General features: G+C 40.5%; 1 protein-coding gene and 1 non-coding gene across 9 annotated transcripts in view; one reads left to right on the top strand and one right to left on the bottom strand.

The window, feature by feature from the left end:
• The window catches only part of LIN54 (lin-54 DREAM MuvB core complex component), a 78,782-nt gene extending 66,561 nt beyond the window's left edge, over positions 1 to 12,221 (top strand). For all 8 annotated transcript variants that reach the window (XM_066279903.1, XM_066279907.1, XM_066279905.1 and 5 more), the window contains 2 exons: positions 6,162 to 6,364; positions 9,108 to 12,221. In XM_066279903.1, the coding sequence (XP_066136000.1) occupies positions 6,162 to 6,364; positions 9,108 to 9,309 (405 nt within the window). In that variant the 3' untranslated portion in view covers positions 9,310 to 12,221. The remainder of the gene's footprint in view (positions 1 to 6,161; positions 6,365 to 9,107) is intronic.
• A 7,914-nt stretch (positions 12,222 to 20,135) lies between these two features.
• TRNAT-AGU (transfer RNA threonine (anticodon AGU)) lies at positions 20,136 to 20,211 on the bottom strand. Its single transcript has one exon. It is a non-coding gene; the product is annotated as a tRNA-Thr (tRNA).
• Between the last annotated feature and the right edge of the window lie 2,317 nt (positions 20,212 to 22,528).

The following is a 22,528-nucleotide window of genomic DNA, read 5'->3' on the forward strand; positions in this document are numbered from 1 at the left end:
TGGGCTTGCCAGGTGAATCTCGGATGGGGCACATCTCGGTCTCTGTTCACCGATTATCCCCTATACCCTCTTCTCCCGCCCTCCGTCCCTCAGCAGTCACCACACTGTTGTCTGTCTCTCTGCCTCCCCTCCTCTCACTGAAATAAAAAAAAATTAAGAAAAACCTAGGGCTCTGGCCGGTTGGCTCAGAGGTAGAGTGTTGGCCAGGAGTGTGGAAGTCCCGGGTTCAATTCCCGGCCAGGGCACACAAGAGAAGCGCCCATCTGCTTCTCCCTCCCCCTCTCCTTCCCTTTCCTCTCTGTCTCTTCCCCTCCTGCAGCCAAGGCTCCATTGGAGCAAAGTTTGCCCGGGCGCTGAGGATGGCTCCATGGCCTCTGCCTCAGGCTCTAGAATGGCTCCGATTGCAGTGAAGCAACAGCTCAGATGGGCAGAGCGTCGCCCCATAGTGGGCATGCCGGGTGAATCCCAGTTGGGCTCATGCAGGAGTCTCTCTGCCTCTCCCCCCCCTGCTTTTCACTTTGGGGCGGGGGGGAAACCTGGGTCCTCTGCGCCCCAGGCAATGAATGCTCTATCCACTGCGCCATTGCCTGGTCAGGCATTCCTATGGTTCTTAAAACTTAATCCAAATTTACATTATTAGTATGTCTGTGTCTTTCACCTCCTCAGGGGTTTTATCTCTTCATCATTAGATAATTCTTGTTGTTGAATTTACTAGGGTGACACTGGCTGACAGTTACACAGGTTTCAGGTGCACAGTTCTACAACACATCTGTACACTGTATTGTGTGTTCACTGCCCCAAGTCAGGTCTGTCCACCGTTTATCCCTATACCCTCCTCCCGCCCTCCGGCCCTCAGCAGTCACCACTCTGTTGTCCATATTCATGAATTGTTTTTGTTTTTCTCTCTTTGCTCAATCTCTCTACCCTCCCCCACCTTCTCACACACAGTTGTCAGCCTGTTCTCTGTATCTGAGTCTGTCTCTATTTTGCTTGTTCATTTTGTTCATTAGATTCCACCTATGAGTGAAATCATATGGTACTTGTCCTTCTCTGACTGGATAATTTCACTTAGCATAATAATCTACAAGTTCATCCATGCCATTGCAAAGGGTAAGATTTCCATATTTTTTTGTGGCCCAGTAGTCTTACTTCAGGTAGTGAGTTCCAGACTTGCTCATAGTGACACAGTTAACGCAAAATATACCGTATTTTTCGCTCCATAAGATGCACTTTATTCCCCCCAAAAGTGGAGGGGAAAATACACATGCATCTTATGGTGTGAAAAATATGGTATTTTATTAAATATTTGACCACATCAATTGGTTCAGAATTTTTTTTTTCTTATTTTCCTCCTTAAAACCCTAGATGTGTCTTATGGTCAGGTGTGTCTTATGGAGTGAAAAATACAGTATATCCATTTTTCCCCTTGATAAATGGAATGTATTAGTGTAGTATAAAAGTGTTCATAAAATGATGTTTATCTTGCTAGATGTTATGGAGAGAAATTATTTATTTAAATTGACACGGGTTCATTAAAGAAAAGATACTCAGAAGGTACTCAGAATCACTAGGAGTCTGTGAAATGTAAAGAACAAGGAGCCCTCACTTTATTTTCCCCCAGTCAGATTGGCAAATATTTTTTTTTAATTATTAAATTTAATGCAGTGACATTGATAAATCAGGGTACATATGTTGAGAGAAAACATCTCTAGATTATTTTGACATTTGATTATGCTGTATACCCCTCCCCCAAAGTTACATTGTCTTCTGTCACCTTCTATCTGGTTTTCTTTGTGCCCTTCCCCTCCCCTAACCCCTCTCTCCTTCTTCACCCCATCTCCCCTCCCCCCACCCCCACCCCTGTTGGCATCACATTCTTGTTTATGTCTCTGAGTCTCATTTTTTATGTCCCTTCTATGTATGGATTCATATAGTTCTAAGTTTTTTTTCTGATTTACTTATTTCACTCCGTATAAAAAGAGCTATAATATACATTGTTGGAAGGACTGTAGGAAAGGCTTCCTTTATACATTGCTGATGAAATGTGTCACAGCCTTATGGAAGAACGATCTGGCCACATCTGTTAAAATTAAAATATATGTGACATTTGACCAGTGAGCCCAATTCTAGAAATCTAGTTCATAGAAATAAAAACAATATATACAAAAAAAATCTTTTTATGCATTGTTTGTGGTACTCAAGAGCTAGAAACAAATGCCCACCAATAGGGGAGTGAAATTAGATGTGGCCCATCGTTACCAGGGAGTAATTCCCAGCCATTACATAGAATGAATTCAGTCTGCCAGGCGACTTGGAAGGAGGGAATCCTGAGGCATAGTGTGAGAAAAGGAAGATGCCAAAAGGTGGGAATATGATTTTGTAAAATAAAATTTAAAAAACCTTTTGTATTTGTGAGTTAATAATATATATATGTATATATATAATATCTGTGTTTTTTATAAATAATATATATTTTACATATTTTTCATGAAAGGACATACTGATTATATATGAGCTATTGAAGGGTTTGGGGAATCTGGAGAGGGGTTTGGGGGAAGGAGATACCCATAATAAAAACAGCATCTGTGGAATCCCTTTGAAATGATAGTGTATGTGTGTGTTTGCATGAGTGGGAGGTCACCACTGTGTTAATGATGGCTTGATTGAGGTGGTTTGATTCTAGATGACCCTTATTTTTTGTTGTAATGTATCAATTCATGTTCTTTATAAAGAACATGTTTTTTGCCTGATCAGGCGGTGGCGCAGTGGGTAAAGCATTGGACTGGGATGTGGAGGACCCAGGTTCGAGACCCCGAGGTTGCCAGCTTGAGCGCGGACTCATCTGGTTTGAGCAAAAGCTCACCAGCTTGAGCCCAAGGTCACTGGCTCAAGCAAGGGGTTACTCGGTCTGCTGAAGGCCCGCGGTCAAGGGACATATGAGAAAGCAATCAAGGAACAACTAAGGTGTTGCAGCGCGCAACGAAAAACTAATGATTGATGCTTCTCATCTCTCCATTCCTGTCTGTCTGTCCCTGTCTGTCCCTCTCTCTGACTCTCTCTCTCTGTAAAAGAAAAAAGAAAAAAAGAACATGTTTTTTTACCTTTTTTATTGAGGTGACGTTGCTTAATAAAATTATATAGGCTTCAGTTGTACAATTCTATAATATATCGGCTGTATATTGTATTGTGTGCTCACCACCCTGAGTCATCTCCTTCCATCACCATTTACCCCCGTATCTTTTTCTACCTCCGCATCCTCATTTCCCTCTTGTAATCACCATAATGTTGTTTGTGAGATTTTTCTTCCTTTGCTTAATCCCTTCACCCTTTTCACCACCAACCCCTGTCAACTCCATCACCTTTGACAGCTGTCAGTCTGTTCTCTGTATCCATGAGCCTGTTTGTATTTTATTTTGTTCATTAGATTCCACATATGAGTTAGATTATATGGTGCTTGTCTTTCTCTGACTTATTTTGCTTAGCCTAATAATTTCCAGGTCCATCCATGCCGTTACAAAGGGTAAGATTTCCTTCTCTTTTATAGCCGAATAGTATTCCATTGTATAAATGTACCAGAGCTTTTAGTTTTGTGTTTCTCTTTTTTTTTTAAGTGAGAGGAGGAGAGATAGATAGACTTGCACATGCGCCCCAATTGGGCTCCACCCAGCAACCGCCATCTGGGTCTGATGGGTGAAGCAACTGAGCTATCCTCAGTGCCTGAGGCCAACACTCGGACTAATGGAGCTATCTTCGGTGCCCAGGCTGATGCTCAAGCCAGTCAAGCCACTGACTGTCAGAGGGGAAGAGAAAGAAAACAGGAAAGGGAGGGGAAGAGAAGCAGATGGTTGCTTCTCATGTGTGCCCTGACTGGGGATCAAACCTGGGATGTCTGCACGTGGGGTGGACGCTCTATCCACTGAGCAAGCCAGCCAGGGTGCACAGCTTTTTTATCTACAGTGGTACCTTGACACACAAGTTTAATTTGTTTCATGGCCGAGCTCGTGACTCAGTTTGCTCATATGTCAAATTGAATTTCCCCATTTAAATTAATGGGAAAGCAACTAATCCGTCCGGCCCCAAAAAAACACCAATTTTTTTGTTTTATATACTTTTTTTTTTTTTGCATTTTTCCGAAGCTGGAAACAGGGAGGCAGTCAGATAGACTCCCGCATGTGCCTGACCAGGATCCACCCGGCACGCCCACCAGGGGGCGATGCTCTGCCCATCTGGGGCGTCGCTCTGCCATAATCAGAGCCATTCTAGCGCCTGAGGCAAAGGCCACAGAGCCATCCTCAGCGCCCGGGCCAACTTTGCTCCATTGGAGCCTTGGCTGCGGGAGGGGAAGAGAGAGACAGAGAGGAAGGAGAGGGGGAGGGGTGGAGAAGCAGATGGGCGCTTCTCCTGTGTGCCCTGGTTGGGAATCGAACCCAGGACTCCTGCACGCCAGGCCGACACTACCACTGAGCCAACCGGCCAGGGCCTGTTTTATATACCTTTAAATAAGAAAATGTACTTTATAAATAACAAATACATATATATATACATAATAAGAGATCATGTAAAGAAATAAACTGGTTTATGAACTATATTTACCTTCAAGGTCAGGCAAAGATACTGGCAGAGGGGGAGGATACATTAGCATAACAATGGCTCTTCCCAAGCAGGAAGGTAATTAGCAATTTCACGGACAGCTGCCCAGCACCATTTTTTTTAATTATTTTTATTTATTTATTCACTTTAGAGATGAGAGAGAGAGAGAGAGAGAGAGAGAGAGAGAGAGAGAGGAAAGGGGGAGGAGCAGGAAACATCAACTCCCATATGTGCCTTGACCAGGCAAGTCCAGGGTTTTGAACCAGCGACCTCAGCGTTCCAGGTCGATGCTTGATCCACTGCGCCACCACCAGTTAGGCCCCCAGCACCATTTTTAACAATAAAAGTAAGCAAAATCAGAAACTAAAAATTTTACAAACTCGTTTGCCCAACAATCATCATTTTCTTCACTGACTTGGCTTTTTCACCACACTTTCCTCACTTTCAGTTACAGGCTGTTTCAACAAAAACCTTTCCATGGAAATTTGTTTCTTCCTCCCTTTCAGAACGTTCAGCAGGCTATCTAGTGGAGGGTGGTGAAAGCTCGTGGTTCAAACATCTGCTCATGCCTTAAAGCAAAAAATCCCACAAGTGACTGCTTGTCTCTCAAATTGCTCATGATTCAAAGTGCTCGTCTGTCAAGCACCACTGTGCTCATCTCCTGATGGATCCTTGGGCTGCTTCCAGATCTTTTTTTTTTTTTCTTGTTGCGACACCTCAGTTGTTCATTGATTGCTTTCTGATATGTGCTTTGACCAGAGGGCTCCAGCAGAGCGAGTGACCCCTTGCACAAGCCAGTGATCTTGGGCGGGCTCAAGCCAGCGACCTTGGGCTTCAAGCCAGCAGCCATGGGGTTCTTCTGTCTATGATCCCACACTCAAGTCAGTGACCCCATGCTCAAGCTGGTGAGCCCCCACTCAAGCCAGATGAGCCTGTGCTCAAGCCAGTGACCTTATGATTTGAACCTGGGTTCTCCGCATCCCAGTCTGGTGCTCTATCCACTGTGCCACCACCTGGTCAGGCTCTCATTGTGGTTTTAATTTGCATTTCTCTGACGATTAGTGACAAGCATCTTTTCATGTCTATTCGCCATCTGTCTTCTTTAGAGAAGTGTCTACCCAGGTCCTTTGCCCATTTTTTTTTCATAAGATAATTCTTTTATTGATTTTAATTTATTGTGTTTACATAGATTCTAGTGTTACCTCGAATGCATCCCTCTCCCCCATATTCTCCTCAACATCTCCCTTTCCCTTCTCCCAATAGCACCCTCCCCCCTTCCCTTCAGCTTTATCCCATCCTATCATCCCCTTTCCCTCTGTTCTCTTTTCCTCTGGTCCCTTTGATCTCTCCTCTGTCTCAATTCCGTCCCTCAGTTCACATTGTTCATTGAATTCCTCAAATGAGTGAGGTCATATGATATTTTTCTTTTTCTGCCTGGCTTATCTCACTTACCATTAATAACTTCCATGTCAGTTAACCAGTTGATTGTGTTATCTGTTGACTTGATCTTGGAGTTTATAGTAATGTGTTCTGGTTTTGATTTGGAAGCTTTTCTTTTGTAAATCTTCTAGGCAAAAATAATGTGTTCCTCAATATGCAAATGTATTGGCTGTAAGAATTTTGAAGAAAGCCCAGAAAGAAAGACACTGATGCACTTGGCAGACGCAGCTGAAGTGAGGGTACAGCAGCAAACGGCGGCGAAGACTAAGCTATCCTCTCAAATTTCCGACTTGCTTACTAGGCCGTCACCAGCTTTGAATAGCGGAGGAGGAAAGTAAGTCAATAGTTTCATCCCTTTTATAGTATGACATGAATATTCTTTTTTGGTAAAGTTTCTCTTTAGACAGAACTGAGTTCATATTGTTATTGCAAATCTGATTTTTGCGATTTCTGTCTTTCGTTACTTTTTGTAAAGAAATCTAAAGGCAACAGAAAAGCCGCCAGCAGATATATTGCACAGTTCTAAAATGTACAGTAATGCTTTAGTTCACTCTCTTTTAATTCCATTGGCTTTCTCCCTACTAAGATGAGCAATTATGTAATGTGACAAACCACTAAGAAAACCAGATTTTTCATACCTCTTATTGGTTATGTCATTACCCATATTTGTTGCACTCTTACCTTTCCCTCGTAGCACTGTCCATACTATTGAAGCAGCCATCACACACTATATTATTGTAGCTCCTTATTTCACAATACTGCTGAGCGCTGGAGTAGAAAAGCTGGAGCTTCATTTCAAGTCAGGCCAACCTGCATTTAAATACTATCTGAGCTCTGTAGTGGTTTGTGAATTCAACAAGAACTTCATCTCTCTGAGCCTGTTTTCTTAGCCTTCGAATCACCCATACCATGTGACCGAGGAGAAAAGCACCTTTGTTGCCCCGTTTGTCAGGGCCTGATCCATCCAGTTTACTGTCTTAGATTTATATTAGTTTGCTACAGGTTAATTTGAGGAACTAGTAAATGGAATAAGCCTTGCAAATGGTAGGTAAATCATTTAAAATGCCTAAGTTGAAATAAGATCCAATGCTTATAAAAGTAATGCATTTTTTTTTTTCCAGAGAGAGGGGTAGATAGGGACAGACAGGAATATAGAGAGATGAGAAGCATCAATCATTAGTTTGTTGTTGCAACACCTTAGTTGTTCATTGATTGCTTTTTCATATGTGCCTTGAACATGGGGCTACAGCAGACCAAGTGACCCCTTGCTCGAGCCAGCGACCTTGGGTCCAAGCTGGTGAGCTTTGCTCAAACCAGATGAGCCCGCACTCAAACTGGCGACCTCGGGGTCTCGAACCTGAGTCCTCCACATCCCAGTCCGACGCTCTATCCACTGCGCCATCGCCTGGTCAGGCAGTAATGCTTCTTTTGTACAAAATATTTTTCAGATATTAGTTCTAAAGAACTCTTACAACTGCAATATAATCAGCAAATGGTTCTTGAGTAAATAAAGTGGAAATGAATTTAATCTCCATTTGGAGATTAAAGATACTGCTACACTCAAATATTTACAATTAAATTTTCAATTAGTTTTCATGGGGAAATGTTTATATTATGAGATGTCAAAGAACACAAAATTATATACTGTAATGTTCTGCTAGCATAAAATATTTGTCTTTGAGTGACAGAGATTTGTATTTTTCTTTCCTTTTTTCTGTTTTCCAAATGTGATATATTGAGCACTATTATACAATATTACTAATACAACATATATTATATTATTGTAATAGTTACATGATTGTAATATTATAATATTTTCTAATTTAAAGTGATTTTTGTATTTTAAATATTTCTGTTGGCCTGGCCAACACTTGGCTCAGTGGTAGAGCATCAGCCTGACGTGTGGGTGTCCTGGGTTCGATTCCCAGTCAGGACACACAAGAGAAGCACCCACCTGCTTCTCCACCCTTCCCCCTCTCCTTTCTCTTTATCTCTCTCTTCCCCTCCCACAGCCAAGACTCCATTGGAGCAAAGTTGGCCCGGTGCTGAGGATGGCTCCATGGCCTCTGCCTCAGGTGATAGAATGGCTCTGGTTGTAACAATGCAACGCCCTAGTGGGCATGCCGGGTAGATCCCAGTCGGGCACATAAGGGAGTCTGTCTCTCTGCCTCCATGCTTCTCACTTCAGAAAAATACAAAAATATAAATAAATAAATAACTATTTCTATACAATTGTATAGCAGGCTGGCTCCTAATATCTTCTCTTATCACAGTGGACCTTAATTAAAGGCTTCATTTTTTTGTTTTGTTTTTGTGGCTTCCTTCTATTAGTGACTACTTAAAAGTTGAATTAGTGGTTAGGTTTAGGTTGCCCAGTTTTATCTGTTGAAAGCTTTTAACACTTGGCTGCATATAGCAAGCCTCAGAATGGGTTGCTCTAATTCAATATTCAGTAGTTCAGGTCTTTATGAATGAAACTCCCATGTACAGAACAGCATTTGGTTTCCTTATTGTTGTTTCTTGTAATAGAACAATGCAAAATTTTGGTGTTTTGATTTTTTACAAATATATTTGAAATATGAGAAAGTGCTTTATTTTTAGTGTTGTCCAGTAAATAGTACTTTCAGTTCCCAATATAATTTATTCATTCCTTCAGCAAATATTCATGGAGTGTATCTTTGTCAGGCACTGTTCTAGACAGTGAAGAGACAGCAGTAAATAAAACAAGACTGCACCGTGGAGCTAACAAGAATGAATTGAGAGGACTTCTGTTACAGAATTATCAAGTCAGCATGTAGAATGACATCTTTTAGTTAACTAGATAACCTTGTCTAGGGAAGAAGACATATATTTATGTAAAATGTTATATTTTCTGAACAATATTTTTAAAATATGCTCAATCATAAAACCAGGTCCAGCTGTTTAAGGCTCTTTAGGATGTGCTTATGTTTGTTGCATAAATCGTAATGCTTAGTGCCCGGGTGAATATGAAGATGTCAACAGTTTTCGAAATGAAACACGTCATCCACTTTTGTAGTTTACTTAGCACCACCATCTCTCTTTCTCTCACTTTTCAGATTGCCATTTACATTTGTAACAAAAGAAGTAGCTGAAGCCACGTGTAACTGCCTTCTTGCCCAGGCAGAGCAGGCAGACAAGAAGGGAAAGTCAAAAGCAGCAGCCGAACGGATGATACTTGAAGAATTTGGACGATGTTTGATGAGCGTCATCAACTCTGCAGGAAAAGCAAAAAGTGACCCTTGTGCTATGAATTGCTAATTCTTGCACAGAAGACTGATAAATGGAACTATACAGAAAATTGAAGGTGCAGGGACACTTGATTTTCTGGAAGATAATTTAATAATTATTGTATTGTTAATTTAGTCCTTGTCAGACCTGAAATTATAATATTGAGAGAGAAGAAATTTTAAATGAGGAAATTAGTACATTTTAAAAATTTTAGTTAATCTTCTTATGCCCCTTCTAAATTGAATTTTTATTGTATTATATAACTTTTTAATTTGCTTGGGTTTCTTAAGAATTGGATGTTCTATCCTTCTGACTCTATTGATAAAGAACATTTATAAATTACTATAATTTATACTGTATGGCGTTGTATGACTTTGTTCAGTAGAAAAAGTCAAAGCAGCATTGGTGTTACGCAGCCATTCTGTGGTACCAGACCTAGAATATAAGCAGATGGAACGTCTACATAAACAAATTCTTATGGAACATAATTTCAATGGCATTGTGTTTAGAAAAACATTATCTTTTTTTTTTTAAGAAAAATCAACTTTTTATGATGGATTCTGGAATAATATGATCACTTTGGGACTGTCAGAAGGGAAAGTAATTCATAGGCACACTTTTAAATAAAGAAATTACTTTGTTTTTTAAAAAAACATATAAAACCTTAAGGGATAGTAAAGAATTCTCAAAGGATGGACATGTGATTTTATAATAAGAAGTGACTAAGAAATGCTCTGGGATGTTTCCATTTTCTTTCAAGGAAGTATTATGTATTTGAAATGATAATAAATTATCAATGTGATTACTGGGTACTGTTCAAATGAAAGGTTCCTATATATAAAAGCTAAACATATTATTAGGTAGTGGTAAAATAGAACCTTATATAATTACCAGGTATAAAAGTTGGCTTGGATGGAAAAACAAAGAATATTGAAACTCTAAGACATGAATTTAGGGGAGGATTTTTCGTCTGTACAGTTCTCTTTATAGACTTTTTGAACTAAGATGTTTCAAACCAGTATATGATTAACTTGATTTACTGAAATGGGCCTCCTAATAATGCTTTCAAAATTATAGTGGGATTTTTTTTTATAAGGAAAGTTTAATATGGCATTATTTTTAGCCAGTGATTTGGTAAGCTGAAGGTATGAGTGTTTTCATATAATTACTAAAATAACTTACAAATCATTTTCAGAAATTCAAGAGCTTTATGAATTTAAGAAGCCTGTTATAATAGAACTCTAGATTTTATGACAAAAAAAAAACCATGTTGGAATTCAGGCCTTTTGTTAGGTACCTTAATCCTCAATAATTATTAGTGTATAATTATTACATTTCCTACAAGGAATCTATAGTTGTATGTATTAAGTGTGTATATATGTTCATATGAACATGCAAGATATAGGCAATAGAAATTAAGTAATCCAAAAGAAAATTCCGTTATGCATTAGTATCTTTCTTTGGAAATTCGAATTTACAAAATTACAGTGCAGTAAACTTTAAATGTAGATAGTGCAAACATTCTTAGCACCTCAATCTAGTGTGTTTAATTAAAATTTGTATAAATGTAAATTAGTGTAAGAGGATAAAATAATATCTAATCAAGTTATTTTTCAAAAAATTACAGTACCTTTTTGGTCTAAACCTAAACTTTGTTCATTTTGTACATATTCTGTGTTCACTTCTAATTGCACCTTTGTGATGTGTATTTATATACAGTGTGCAGAAAATGTTTGTGAAATTTGGATTACAATTATAAATTATGTATGATGGCATTGCTTGATAATGTTTTGCTTGTAAAAATTTGAAGGTGCGATCAAATGCTACTAGTTTTTCTGATTTTCAAAAAGCGAAAGTATTAAGTCTTTTCCTTTGTGTGTAGTGCTTACTAAACAACTTTTTGTATTTAAGCATTTGCATCAAATTGCTGAACAAGATTAATATCCACATTAATTCAACAATTTTAAAAGACTATTTGGGGAGGGTTGGGTATATAATTTTTTAGCTCTATTTACATCCCAAAATAGAAAGATTAAATTTATATTTACTAGAGCTATTCAAAGAATACACTTTTCTATATTGTAAAAACATAACAACAAAGTAAATCATACAAAAAATAAACATTTATACTATTCTGTACAAAGAGCTTTCGCACTTTTTCTTTAATAACACTACTTTTTAACCATTTAACATGCACAAAACCTTTTAACATACCTGATTTTAGGTAAATTTAACATTACTTTTGAAAAAACACAACTAAAATATCTATCATTTTGTGCAATTATTATTAACATAAATCGCTTTGAAATGAGACATTCTTCCACTATTTCTTTTTTATTTTTTTTTTACAGTGACAGAGAGAGGAATAGATAGGGACAGACAGACGGGAACGGAGAGAGATGAGAAGCATCAATCATCAGTTTTTCGTTGCAACACCTTAGTTGTTCATTGATTGCTTTCTCATATGTGCCTTGACTGTGGGGCTACAGCAGACCAAGTAACCCCCTTGCTGGAGCCAGCGACCTTGGATCCAAGCTGGTGAGCTTTTGTTCAAACCAGACGGGCCCGCACTCAAGCTGGCAACCTTGGAGTCTCGAACCTGGGTCCTCCGCATCCCAGTTTGACGCTCTATCCACTGCGTCACCACCTGGTCAGGCTTCCACTATTTCTTTTAAGGACAATTTACTCTTTTTTTTTTTTTTTTAATAATGCTTGATGTTTCTATGGGGTGGGCACTTTCTTATAAGAACTGAAAGCAATTTGTAGGTCTTGTCCTTGGACTATATTAAAACCAGAACCATAACATTACAGGATATTAAAACAAGATGAGCAGCAACTTCGGGGAGACTGCTGCTTTGGCCTCCCAATCTTCTTTTATGGACATCTGACATTTTTTCAATTCTTATGTAAAATGTGAATAAAAATACCTCTAGAAAAGTTTATTTTATTGTTTTGTAATGAATAACTAAGAAAATGAATACTTGTTATGTAAATACAGCTTCAAACCAAGGACCTCAGCCCTGCATGTGATCATATTGCACCTTAAACATTTCATATAGGAATTTTGTTGCAGCAGTTCAGAGGCTGGAGCCAGTCACTACTGTTAATGATAATTATATTCTATGTAAATTACTTGGGTCTTTCCCCTTGTTAGGGCTTCTTTATTTTTTTAGTTTATTTGTTTTAAAGATAGGAGAGAGAAGGAGGGGAGGAGCAGGAAGCATCAACTCCCATATGTGCCTTGACCAGGCAAGCCCAGGGTCTTGAACTGATGACCGCAGCATTCCAGGTTGATGCTTTATCCACTGAACCACCACAGGTCAGGCATTAGGGCTTCTTTAATACTCATTTTGTCATCTACAGACCAAATGTGAACTTCCTTCTTTTTAATATTTTTTAAGACTTTATTTATTTTAGAGAAAGAAAGAGGGAAGGGGGAGAAGTAGGAAGCATCAACTCTCATGTACCTTGACTGGGCAAGGCCATACCTTGACCAGGTAAGGCCAGGGTTTTGAATTGGCATCCTCAGCATTCCAGGTCCATGCTTTATCCACTGCACCACCACAGGTCAGGCCAAATGTGAACTTTTTATGATCCAAGTAATTTTATTAAATGTAAGGTATATAAAGTTTTTAAACTTTTTAAATTAAAATTTTAGTTTTAGCCTGACCTGTGGTAGTGCTGTGGATAAAATGTCAACCTGAAATGCTGAAATCGTAGGCTTGAAACCCTGGTCTTACCTGGTCAAGGCACATATGAGAAGCAACTACTATAATCTGATGCTTCCTGTTCCTCCCCCACTGCCTTTCTCTCTCTCTCTCCCCCCCCCCCTAAAATCAATAAATAAAATCTTAAAAATATATATCTTTTAAAATTTTACTTTTGGCCCTGGCCAGTTGGCTCAGCAGTAGAGCATCAACCCAGTGTGTGAAGTCCCTGGTTAGATTCCTGGTCAGGGTGCACAGAAGTAACCATCTGCTTCTCCACCCCTCCATCTTCCCTCTCTCTCTCCTGCAGACATGGCTCAAATGGTTTGAGCAAGTGGGCCCAAGGTGCTGAGGATGGCTCCATGGCCTCACCTCAGGCACTAAAATAGCTCGGTTGCTGAGCAACAGAGCAGCAGCCCCAGATGGGCAGAGCATTGCCTGGTAGGGAGTTTGCCAGGTGGATCCCAGGCTGGGCACATCCAGGACCCTGTCTGTCTGCCTCCCTGCCTCTCAAGTTAAAAAAGTTTTAAAAGTTTTATGAAAGTATTTAAGGTATTTTTAGTTTTCACCCAAAAGCAATAAAAAATCAGTATATCCAGGGTAATGTTTATTATGGCCACAGACTTTAATATAACTAATTTATTAGCAAGTATAATCTGGCAATATATAAAAACAACACATCATGACCAGGGTGAGTCTATCCCAGGGATAAAACGTTGACCCAGGCCCTGGCCGGTTGGCTCAGTGGTAGAGCGTCAGCCTGGCGTGCGGAAGTCCTGGGTTCGATTCCTGGCCAGGGCACACAGGAGAGGCGCCCGTCTGCTTCTCCACCCTTCCCCCTCTCCTCCCTCTCTGCTTCTCTCTTCCCCTCCCGCAGCTGAGGCTCCATTGGAGCAAAAGATGGCCTGGGCACTGGGGATGGCTCCTTGGCCTCTGTCCTGGGCGTTAGAGTGGCTCTGGTCGCGACAGAGCGACGCCCCAGATGGGCAGAGCATCGCCCCCTGGTGGGCGTGCCGGGTGGATCCCGGTCGGGCGCATGCGGGAGTCTGACTGCCTCCCCGTTTCCAGCTTCAGAAAAATTTAAAAAAATTAAAAAAAATAAAAAAGGTTGACCCAACATTAAAAAAAAAAAAAATCAGTGTTATGTATTAACATGCAGAAGAAAAACAGCATCTCAAAAGTTGCAGAAAACAACCTTTTGGATATACTAAACACCACTAAGTTGTATGTTTTAAAAGGGTAACTATTGGCCCTGGCAGGTTGGCTCAGCGGTAGAGCGTCGGCCTAGCGTGCGGAGGACCCGGGTTCGATTCCCAGCCAGGGCACACAGGAGAAGCGCCCATTTGCTTCTCCACCCCTCCGCCACGCTTTCCTCTCTGTCTCTCTCTTCCCCTCCCGCAGCCAAGGCTCCATTGGAGCAAAGATGGCCCGGGTGCTGGGGATGGCTCTGTGGCCTCTGCCTCAGGTGCTAGAGTGGCTCTGGTCGCAACATGGCGACCCCCAGGATGGGCAGAGCGTCGCCCCTTGGTGGGCGTGCCGGGTGGATCCTGGTCGGGCGCATGCGGGAGTCTGTCTGACTGTCTCTCCCTGTTTCCAGCTTCAGAAAAATGAAAAAATAAAAAAAAAATAAAAGGGTAACTATTATAGTATTTAAAGTCTCAAAATAATTTTCCTAAAAACTGAAGAAAATTTGACAAAATTCAATATCCATTAATTATTATAAAACAACTCTTCAGCAAACTGGGAATAGCAGAGATCCTCAACCTGATAAAAGAGCTTTTATGTAAAAATGTACAGCTAACATATATGGTGAGGACAATGTTTGCCCTCTAAGATTGGGAACAAGGTATTCCTATTCAACACTGTTGGAGGTCACTGTATGAGCAGAGAAAAGTCCATTGATTAAAAATGAGTAAGACAGTATCAATTTGTGGATGATGTGAATACCTATATGGGAAAGTCAAACGATCTTTTTTTAAAAAGCTACTAGAACTCGTAAGTGAGTTTAGCAAGTCAGTGTGCAAAAGTGTGTTTCTACATAGAAATCAGCATTTAGAAACTGAACATTTTAAATTACCATTTAATTTTTATTTATTTTTTAAGTGAGAGGAGGGGAGATAGACTCCCTCATTCACCCTGACCAGGATCCACCTGGCAACCCTTGTCTGGGACCAATGCTTTAATCAACTGAGCTACCCTCAGCACCTGAATCCAAAGCTCAGAACAACCAAGCTACCCTGAGTTCCCTGGGCCTACGCTAAATCCAATGGAGCCACTGGCTGCAGAATGGGAAGAGAGAGAAGGGGGATGGGGGAGGGGAGAGAAGTAGATGGTCACTTCTCACGAGTACCCTGACTGGGGGCTCAACACTGGGACATCCACACATGGGGCCAACACTATCCACTGAGCAAACTGGCCAGGGCTTAAATTACCATTTACAGCAGCACCATAAAACATAAAATGTAACAAAAATATGTACAAGATGTATATGTGAAGTGTAGAAAACACGTGTGTGTGTGTGTGTGTGTGTGTGACAGAGAGCGAGAGAGGGATAGATATGGACAGACAGGAAGGGAGAGAGATAAGAAGCATCAGTTCTTCATTGCAGCACCTTAGTTGTTCAGTGATTGCTTTTTCATATGTGCCTTGATGGGGGGGGGGGCTGCAGCAGAGCGAGTGACCCCCTTGCTCAAGCCAGCAAACTTGAGCTCAAGCCAGTGACCTTTGGGCTCAAGTCAGCGACCATGGAGTCATGTCTATTATCCTATGCTCAAGCCAGCGACCCCACGCTCAAGCGGGTGAGCCTGCGCTCAAGCTGGCAACCTTGGGGTTTCTAACTGGGTCCTCTGCATCCCAGTCCAATGCTCTATCCACTATGCCACCGCCTGGTCAAGCAAAAACACTGATTTTTTAAAAAAATCAAAGACCTTAAAAAACAGAAAGATACCATTCATGTTCATGGATTGGATCATTCAATATCATTTAAGATGTCATATCTCCTTTGAAGAGTGTCTACTCAGTTTTACTCACTTTAAAAATTGGGTTAATTGTTGTTTATTATTGAGTTATATTCTTTGTATATTCTAGATACAAACTCTTTTCCAGACAATATGATTTGTAAAAATTTTCTCCCATTCTTTGGGTTCTTACTTTATTGACGATGTCCCCTGAAGCACAAGTTTTTAAATTTGATGAAGTCCAATTTCTTTTGTTGTTGATGGTGCTTTTGGTGTCCATGTCTCAGAAAACAGAGATCTAAATCTCAGCTCTCTTCTAAGAGTTTTGTACTTTTACCCCTTACATTTAGATTTAGATCCATTAAGTTAATACTTTTGCATGTAGATATCCAATTGTTACAGCACTATTTGTTGAAAAGTAGGAAGGATAAGGCCCTGGCAGGTTGGCTCAGTGGTAGAGCATCAGCCCAACATGTGGAAGTCCTGGGTTCAATTCCCTGTCAGGGCACACAGGAGAAGCACTCCTTCTCCTCTTGCTTCTCTCTCTCTCTCTCCCCCTCCCCCTGGCCCCTCCTGCAGTCATAGCTCGAGTGGAGCGAATTGGCCATGGGCGCTGAGGATGGCCTCTGTCTCAAGCACTAAGAAGAGTTCAGTTGGAGCAATTGAGCAATGGCTCCAGATGGGCAGAGCATCGTCCCCAGTGGGCTTGTGTGTGGATCCTGGTCAGGGTGCATGCGGGAGTATGTCTCTGCCTCCCCTCCTCTCACTGATTAATAAAAAAGAAAAAAAAAAAGTGGCCCTGGCCAGTTGGCTCGGTGATAGAGCGTCGGCCTGGCATGCGGAAGTCCCGGGTTGGATTCCCGGCCAGGGCACACAGGAGAGGCGCCCATCTGCTTCTCCACCCCTCCCCCTCCCCTTCCTCTCTGTCTCTCTCTTCCCCTTCCCACAGCCGAGGCTACATTGGAGCAAAAGATGGCCAGGGCGCTGGGGATGGCTCCTTGGCCTCTGCCCCAGGCGCTAGAGTGGCTCTGGTTGGACAGAGCGATGCCCCGGATGGGTAGAGCATCGCCCCCTGGTGGGCGTGCTGGGTGGATTCCAGTCGGGCGCATGCGGGAGTCTGACTGCCTCCCCGTTTCCAGCTTCAGAAAAATAAAAAAAGAAAAAAAAGAAAAAGAAAAAAAGTAAGAAGGATACATTTCTAAAGGGAATGTTAGTTTTCTCCAAAGAAAAAAAAGAACAAAGGTGATGCATTGAATTTATAAACTAAATAATCCTACTCAGATATGAATATTGAAATATTTCACACCTGACCTGTGGTGACACAGTGGATAAAGCATTGACTTAGAATGCTGGTTTGAAACCCTGGACTTGCCTGCTCAAGGCACATATGGGATGCAACTATGAGTCGATGCTCCCTGCCTCCCTTCTCTTTCTCTCTTCTCTCTTTAAAACAAAATAAATTAAAAAAAAATTTTTTTTTAATTTTACTGTAGGCCTGACCTGTGGTGGCACAGTGGATAAAGCGTCGACCTGGAAATGCTGAGGTTGCCGGTTCGAAACCCTGGGCTTGCCTGGTCAAGGCACATATGGGAGTTGATGCTTCCAGCTCCTCCCCCCTTCTCTCTCTCTCTGTCTCTCCTCTCTCTCTCTCTCTCTGTCTCTCCCTCTCCTCTCTAAAATGAATAAAAAATTTTACTGTAAAGCAAATCATATCAAGTAAATCTGATATCACACTTCACTAGGGCAAGGGCAATTAACTGTGCTAAAGGCAGTGATGAAAATATTATCTTCAATGTTTGTCCAATTTATCTAGCACTTAAATAATGCGAGCAACACTAATTTCTTTTTTTTTCCCAAATATTTTATTTATTCATTTTAGAGAGAAAGAGAGAAGGGGGGAGGAGCAGGAAGCATCAACTCCCATATGTGCCTTGACCAGGCAAACATGGGTTTTTGAGCCAGCAACCCTAGCATTCCAGGTTGACACTTTATCTACAGCACCACCACAGGTCAGGCACTAATTTCTTAAAATACAGAATATAATACTTCATTAATCAAATGTAACAGCAAAGAACTAAAACATTACAATGAACATAGTTTTAAGTAAAGATCGGGTAATAAATTAATAAGTAATAAATTAAAAGTAGTGACTTACATAAAGGTTTCCTTTAAATATCCTGGTGAATCTAAATTCATTCTATTGCAAACAAAACAGAAACCACAATATTCAGACTTCTCAGCAATAGCTCATATAAAATGTAGTGCAACTCTTAATTACATTTCAAAACGTAAGCCTTTGTTTGAGGTAGAACAAATGTAAAAGTATATCAAAATATACTACTTAGGGTAAATTTTAATTCAAGAAACTCAACTTCTACCTAGTCATTAATCTTGTGCAATTTTCAGTTTCCTGTTTATCTTTTCAAATCTGGGTGTGAGAGAATGGAGAATATTACCCTTATTATGTTTCCATCTTTAGATTATTTCTCTTAAATTTCTGAAAAATTATGTAGTTAAGGCAATGTTTTTTCATATCTATTGTCTCAGTTGACCATCTTTTCTCAATTTATTACTCATATACTATGAAATTTCACTATTCCTTCAACACTGAAATATGTTTCATTATTTTAGCCTTCCTGTAATCAACAAGTAGACTTTAGAAGTTGAAATCAAGGCTTCTCATTCACTGATGAGCATTGAGCTCTTCCAATAGGAGTCAAATAAGTGTCCACTCTATTATTCAAAAGTAGTATTTCGAAATCTAGAGACAATGGATTTTGAAAATTATATCACCTGTGTACTTCCCAAAAACTAGACTCCCCAGGTTCACTGCAGCGCAATGAACCATCCCGTGGCTCACGTTTACCTTCTGCCAGAGATAATGAGTATTTCTATTTTAGGGTACCCCGGCAAAGGGATTTTTATGGTCACTTTTTTAATTTAGCCTAATTCTCAAACCACACCTTAATTTTGATTTGTAAGTAAAAATTATATTCAAGGTTTTATAGGTATTCTGTCAACATTCTTAAAAGCTGTAAACCAAAGCTCTTTTAAGGAATATAGTTTGTTTGTAAAAGGAGTCAATGTGTTGGTAATCCTCATTGTAACTCTCTTGTTTTAAAGTAGACTGAATAAACTTAAAGTATGTCCAGTCACATTATTCAGTCTTATAGTAGTAAATTCAAAGACAGCACCTCTTACCTACTTTGCTCTTAATGCTTTGCACAGTCTGGGTAACTCTGAAATGCTGCAGGCCATACCAAAGTTCCAGCAGATTTTACAATATGCAGATTTTAGATTCTGAGTCAGAACTACAAACTTGTCCACTGTGCAGAATGGTCAATTTAGAAAATAGGGTAAGTTGAACTTTTAAAATAAATGTTGACCAAGTATTCTTAATATAAATTTTATTGTATTTTAGGTCCCTCATTTGAATGGATATCCATCGTTACTTAGCAGATGCATGAATTGTATTGGTATTAGCAAAACTTAAACATTTGTAATCCTATAAAGATGACCAGTGTTTCCGTGATATTTTCAATTGTTTCTGAATGGTTTTATAGGGAAACGAGCTGTATCTTTAGCTCTGAACTTTAAAAAACAGAGTATTATAAATATATCCCTTAGTAATTTTACAAGGTGAATGATGGCACACGCTTCTCCATCACAGAGAGGCTCATCTAAATCTACAAAAAAGATAAATATGTCCAGAAAACTCACATAATATTTTCTGCTGAAGATAAAATTCCCTCTGTTTAGGAAGTCATTTACAAACTGCCATTCTTGAATGCATTCTTACAACGTGTTCACAAATATCAATATTTATGACTCGACATAAACTTTCTGATGGGATATACAAACCACTCTTCTTCTTTTTTTTTTTTTTTTTTCATTTTTCTGAAGCTGGAAACAGGGAGACACAGTCAGACAGACTCCCGCATGCGCCCAACCGGGATCCACCCGGCATGCCCACCAGGGGCGACGCTCTGCCCACCAGGGGGCGATGCTCTGCCCATCCTGGGCGTCGCCATGTTGCGACCAGAGCCACTCTAGCGCCAGAGGCAGAGGCCACAGAGCCATCCCCAGCGCCCGGGCCATCTTTGCTCCAATGGAGCCTTGGCTGCGGGAGGGGGAGAGACAGAGAGGAAAGCGCGGCGGAGGGGTGGAGAAGCAAATGGACGCTTCTCCTGTGTGCCCTGGCCGGGAATCGAACCCGGGTCCTCCGCACACTAGGCCGACGCTCTACCGCTGAGCCAACCGGCCAGGGCCCACTCTTCTTTTTGACACACAACAGTGACCCAATTTTAGAGACTTTGAGATCTGAAGCATACAGTGCACTGATGCAGTCCTCACAAGTTAAAAGAGCTGATAACTTATCTGCAATATAACCAACACAACAGGTGAGATTTCACCTGTGATCCAATAGGTCTAGTAATGCCTCACTTAGTGAACAATTAGACCAGTCTTGACAAATATCCTCTTTGTGAAAAACAGTCTTTATAACACTGACACCATATTGACACTGAACTGTCCAAAGGACCAAATCTGTCCTTTGAGCAACTGAAATGTCAAGAATGCTCAATTTACTTAGAAAAACTTGATCTTGTAATCTGCATCTGGTTTCCAAATTATGGTAAGCTTTCTGGAATGCCATACAGGTAGAGTTAGACCTGGTTGCTAATATTTGTCTAAGCATCTTTAGAAATAATTCCAGATGGGCTTGACTGAATTTGTAAGCCAGAAGATATAAAAAAGGCATTACCGTTGGGAAGACATAATTTTGATAGAGCCATTTTAAGCTCTCAGCGTTAAGCAGAAATCCTAGTTTTCACTTACCTTTAATTATTTGATTATTGCTAGTGTAAGATAATGTAACAAAAATTGTCTTGGCTTCCATTAACACGTGATTAATTTTACCAAAAGTTTCAGGCATTAGATGTCCTCTAAGTCCCTTTCCATAATAGTTCCTACTAATAAAAATGTCAAACAGGCCTTGACCAGTTGGCTCAGTGGTAGAGCGTCAGCCTGGCGTGCAGGAGTCCCGGGTTCGATTCGCGGCAAGGGCACACAGGAGAAGCGCCCATCTGCTTCTCCACCCCTCCCCCTCTCCTTCCTCTCTGTCTCTCTCTTCCCCTCCCGCAGCCAAGGCTCCATTGGAGCAAAAGTTGGCCCAGGCGCTGAGGATGGCTCTGTGCCCTCTGCCTCAGGCGCTAGAATGGCTCTGGTTGCAACAGAGCGATGCTCCAGATGGGCAGAGCATCGCCCCCTGGTGGGCATGCTGGGTGGATCCCGGTCAGGCGCATGCGGGAGTCTGTCTGGCTGCCTCCTCATTTCCAACTTCAGAAAAATACAAAAAATAAAATAAAATAAATAAAAATGTCAAACAGATTATTAATTAAGTGTAAAAATGGACAGTACAAATACACTTTTGGAAAGGAGGCAGGCCTAATGACAGCAGACATACTAATGTGCTGGCCACATTCTCACTGAAGAGTTGGGTAGCTGAATTCATTTTTAGTATGTGGTTTTTCAAACTTGCAAGTTTTCCTGCGATCTTTTCCATGTTTGATAATTCCTGTTCCTCTAGTGCTACTTACTCCACAAGGTGCTGCCAATGTGCTATGCCATTAATAAACTGAATGCTTTGAAAATCCTGAAATGCATTTCTTATTCATCTAAGCAAGTGGCACGAATCAAAGTATGCAATCTGTTGGCTAGAAGAGGAAGGATATGAAATAAACAGTTCATGTTGTCTCCATCAACGTGTATGCCCAATGCTTTTGCCATCTGCTGTGATGCCCAATGCTTTTGCCCAACGCTGATGCTACTGTGAGCTGTAGCATCAGATGTAACAGCCACAACTGTGATCCCTATGTCACTCAGTTTTCCAACAGTAAGACAAAGCAGCTGAGCTTGCAATATCCAGAGGCCCCGTTTATAAAACAATAACCAAGAGGTGTTCTCCAGTGACCACAAATACACACTGCCATTAATAAAATAATATCTTGAGATGAGTGGCGTTTCATTGGCATCAAGTTTGCCAAGACCAAAGTCCATAAACCTTTGCAAATGGTGACTGCTGGGGTCCCACTGCAGCTGATGCTTGAGAGATTATACTTTTTATTATCAGTGAACAATACTGATGATATAGCTGGTCTCCATTCTCCACTCTTTACTGAAGAAAAGAAAAAAATGTTGCTGTTGAAACCTGGACTGGGTTTACATTTGGATAACGATCTGGAAAAAATGAAAAATATAAAACTCAGATGAAGAAATTAGACAAAATGCCTTAAAAATGGTACTATAGTGCTCTCAAATCACTGCAGAAATAAAGCTAAGTGTATGTAGCCAAATTCAACAGAAAATATTTCCAACTTAATGATCAGTTATAAAAAAGTAAGATAATAGAGAAACTTAGAAACACAGAGTAGTATTTTAAGATGCAAATATACCATAAAATAAATTTTACTTTCTCACTTATTTCTTTTAAAAGTATACAAATCAATTACCCAGTTTGTTCTAATTGATGTGTTTAGCATTTAGATCATAAATCAAGTCTTACCTGTAAATTCACTGAAATGAGGT

This window comes from Saccopteryx bilineata, chromosome 5, assembly GCF_036850765.1.
Source record: "Saccopteryx bilineata isolate mSacBil1 chromosome 5, mSacBil1_pri_phased_curated, whole genome shotgun sequence".
Classification (NCBI taxonomy): domain Eukaryota; kingdom Metazoa; phylum Chordata; class Mammalia; order Chiroptera; family Emballonuridae; genus Saccopteryx; species Saccopteryx bilineata.